Genomic DNA, 2,468 nt, shown 5'->3' on the forward strand with positions numbered 1-2,468 from the left:
CTAAGTATTCTTAGCAAATACAAATATTATTTGGATTGGGGATTTCTAAACGAGCTAAGTTATTAGAAATAGATGTGGCCTATCTGGATAAATAAAGAGAAGTGATGCAAATAATGTTGTAATTTACACTGTTAAGAATTACTAACGTACTTAACCTTGCATGATCTTACCTGTCGTCAGTAAAAAAAAAAGTAATGTACACAATGGTTTCGGTAAATTTCTTAGTGAAAATCGTGTGGGTGAAAGCATCGAAATTTACTCCAGTTTCTAGGTTAATTAAGCACATGACAAATCTATCGGAAGTATGCATGTATATCTTTTGAAAAATAACATGCTCTCATGCACAATTTATTTAATATTTCATTTAAGTGGCGGGCTGGGTTATTGTCAATGAGATCGAATGTAATTAATTACTGGCATTGTTGATGCTGAGGAGAATGGAACCTTGTCTGGTTAACAAATTCAAAACTAAAAGTCTAAGCCGGTTTTTTTTTGTACTATTCACCACGCCCTTCGTATGTTGTCTTTTATGCCTTTTTCTAAAAGTTAAAAAAAAAAAGTCAGTAGATTTAATTTATTGACACCGTTATTGGTATTAATTCAATATTTTCTTTGGCAAAAGACCCACTTTGTTTAATCCTCAAATCACCCCGATCGAGTAGATCTATGATCAAAGATGTTCCAACCCCATTTATCAGGTCTTTTTGTATACATTGTCTGACGTGTCCTTCGTAGTTAAAACAATGCAATGTTCTTTGGGGGAGGGGTATTTGGCTACAGTTTGTAGCAGGTAGAGAGACCGTATAGAGGGCGGGCTAGTTGACTGGAGGACCTTCCTGTAAATTGGGGTGATACAGTCAACTGAGTGATTTGCTGAACCTTACATTATCGATTACAAATGTAGGAAAAGCCATTGACAATAAGACTCCAGCATTTACAATTTCGAGTTTATACACAGGCGTTATAAAACAAACGATAGAGCTAACCAATACTGTAGAAACTATATTTATATGTAGGCCTATATGTTGTTTCCACTTTTACTTTTCACCTATAACCTTTGATTTGTGTAGATTCTTAATCCCTTCTCAGCTATATATATATATATAAGATGTAAATGGTAACAGGATCTAATCCTAGCTTTGATGGATCCAGAGGTCAAAGTGAAACTTAAATTGCCCATAAGGTTCTCTCAAGATATTAAGATATCACTGTAAATTAGTTATCAATATATATATATATATATATATATATATATATATATATATATATATATATATATATATATATATATATATATATATATATATATATATGATATAGCGTTGGGTAGGATAGCATTCCTCAGAAAAAAAGTTTATCAAAATAACATAAATAATGATAGCTTAACACTCCATGTAATTCATCCAATGGTATAAACTGATTCAGAGTAAATGAATATAATAAATAAGAAAAGGAAATTAAATGATTAAGTACTAGCCTCCTTTCCTTCGTGTTTCAGATGAACTCCATCTGGTACGCGCTGACACTGGGTTTTCTCTTCACACGTACAATCCTCTAGGTTGTCGATACTATGACAGCATAATAGTATCGACACAAGTAAAATCACAGTCGGAATTATGCATTTACTAAAGGATATAGTCATATTGGTCGTTAATTAAAAGACTTAAAACTTGCTATTTACAAAAATTGTGATGTTATAAATCAATAACAGAAAGGCGATGTACGTTTGACCTTTTTCTTTTTCTTTCTTTTTTTCTTTTTTTTGTACAAATTATAAAGAAAAAAACTTTTTACACACTTCTCGACATCGAGCTACATGAGTGCAAATTGCCTACGCACAAAGAAATTGTCAGAGGGGTAGCAGCACGAGTCTTATAAAGTTATCGGAATAAGGCCATACTGTGACGTCATATCAGTTGACTAATGGCTGGGGCAGACACATTTTACCTACTCTTACTTCCGTGACTTTACTTTAATGTGTACATCTATAATTAGTTATTTAAAACTTGTTTCTGAGTATTAACAATACTTGCTCTTTGCTTAAATAAATCTAGAACTGTAGCGTTTTTGCTTTTGGAGATATTTAAGCAATTATGTTATACTTGATTTAATCCTACATTTCAAGATATACCTGTAATAGTCTAATTTTCCTACCTGAAGCAAAATGCGCCTTTCTTTTTGTTATTGATTTTTAAATAAGCCAAACACTTAATTGTCTTTTTTTTTTTTTTTTTTTTGACAAGTGTTACTTTGTATCTGGTGACAGCAGTAATACGATTGGCTATTAAATGTTAACTATTTATATTAACATCATTAAAAAAAAATTTTTATGAGCAAGCAATATCCATTCGATTATGAATCAGCCGTCTGTGAACAAAAACGCAAAAAAAATTATAAACTATAAACTCAATAAATATACATTCAATAATAATTTGTCAACAAATTCATGATAGACATATTTATATAGG

General features: G+C 31.1%; 1 protein-coding gene across 1 annotated transcript in view; it reads right to left on the reverse strand.

The window, feature by feature from the left end:
• The window catches only part of LOC106878787 (di-N-acetylchitobiase), a 65,723-nt gene extending 63,875 nt beyond the window's left edge, over nucleotides 1-1,848 (reverse strand). The window contains exon 1 of the mRNA XM_052968856.2: nucleotides 1,478-1,848. Coding sequence (XP_052824816.1) covers nucleotides 1,478-1,642 — 165 coding nt within the window. The 5' untranslated portion in view covers nucleotides 1,643-1,848. The remainder of the gene's footprint in view (nucleotides 1-1,477) is intronic.
• Between the last annotated feature and the right edge of the window lie 620 nt (nucleotides 1,849-2,468).

The sequence above is a fragment of the Octopus bimaculoides genome, chromosome 6 (genome assembly GCF_046866305.1).
Source record: "Octopus bimaculoides isolate indiv1 chromosome 6, ASM4686630v1, whole genome shotgun sequence".
Lineage (NCBI taxonomy): Eukaryota > Metazoa > Mollusca > Cephalopoda > Octopoda > Octopodidae > Octopus > Octopus bimaculoides.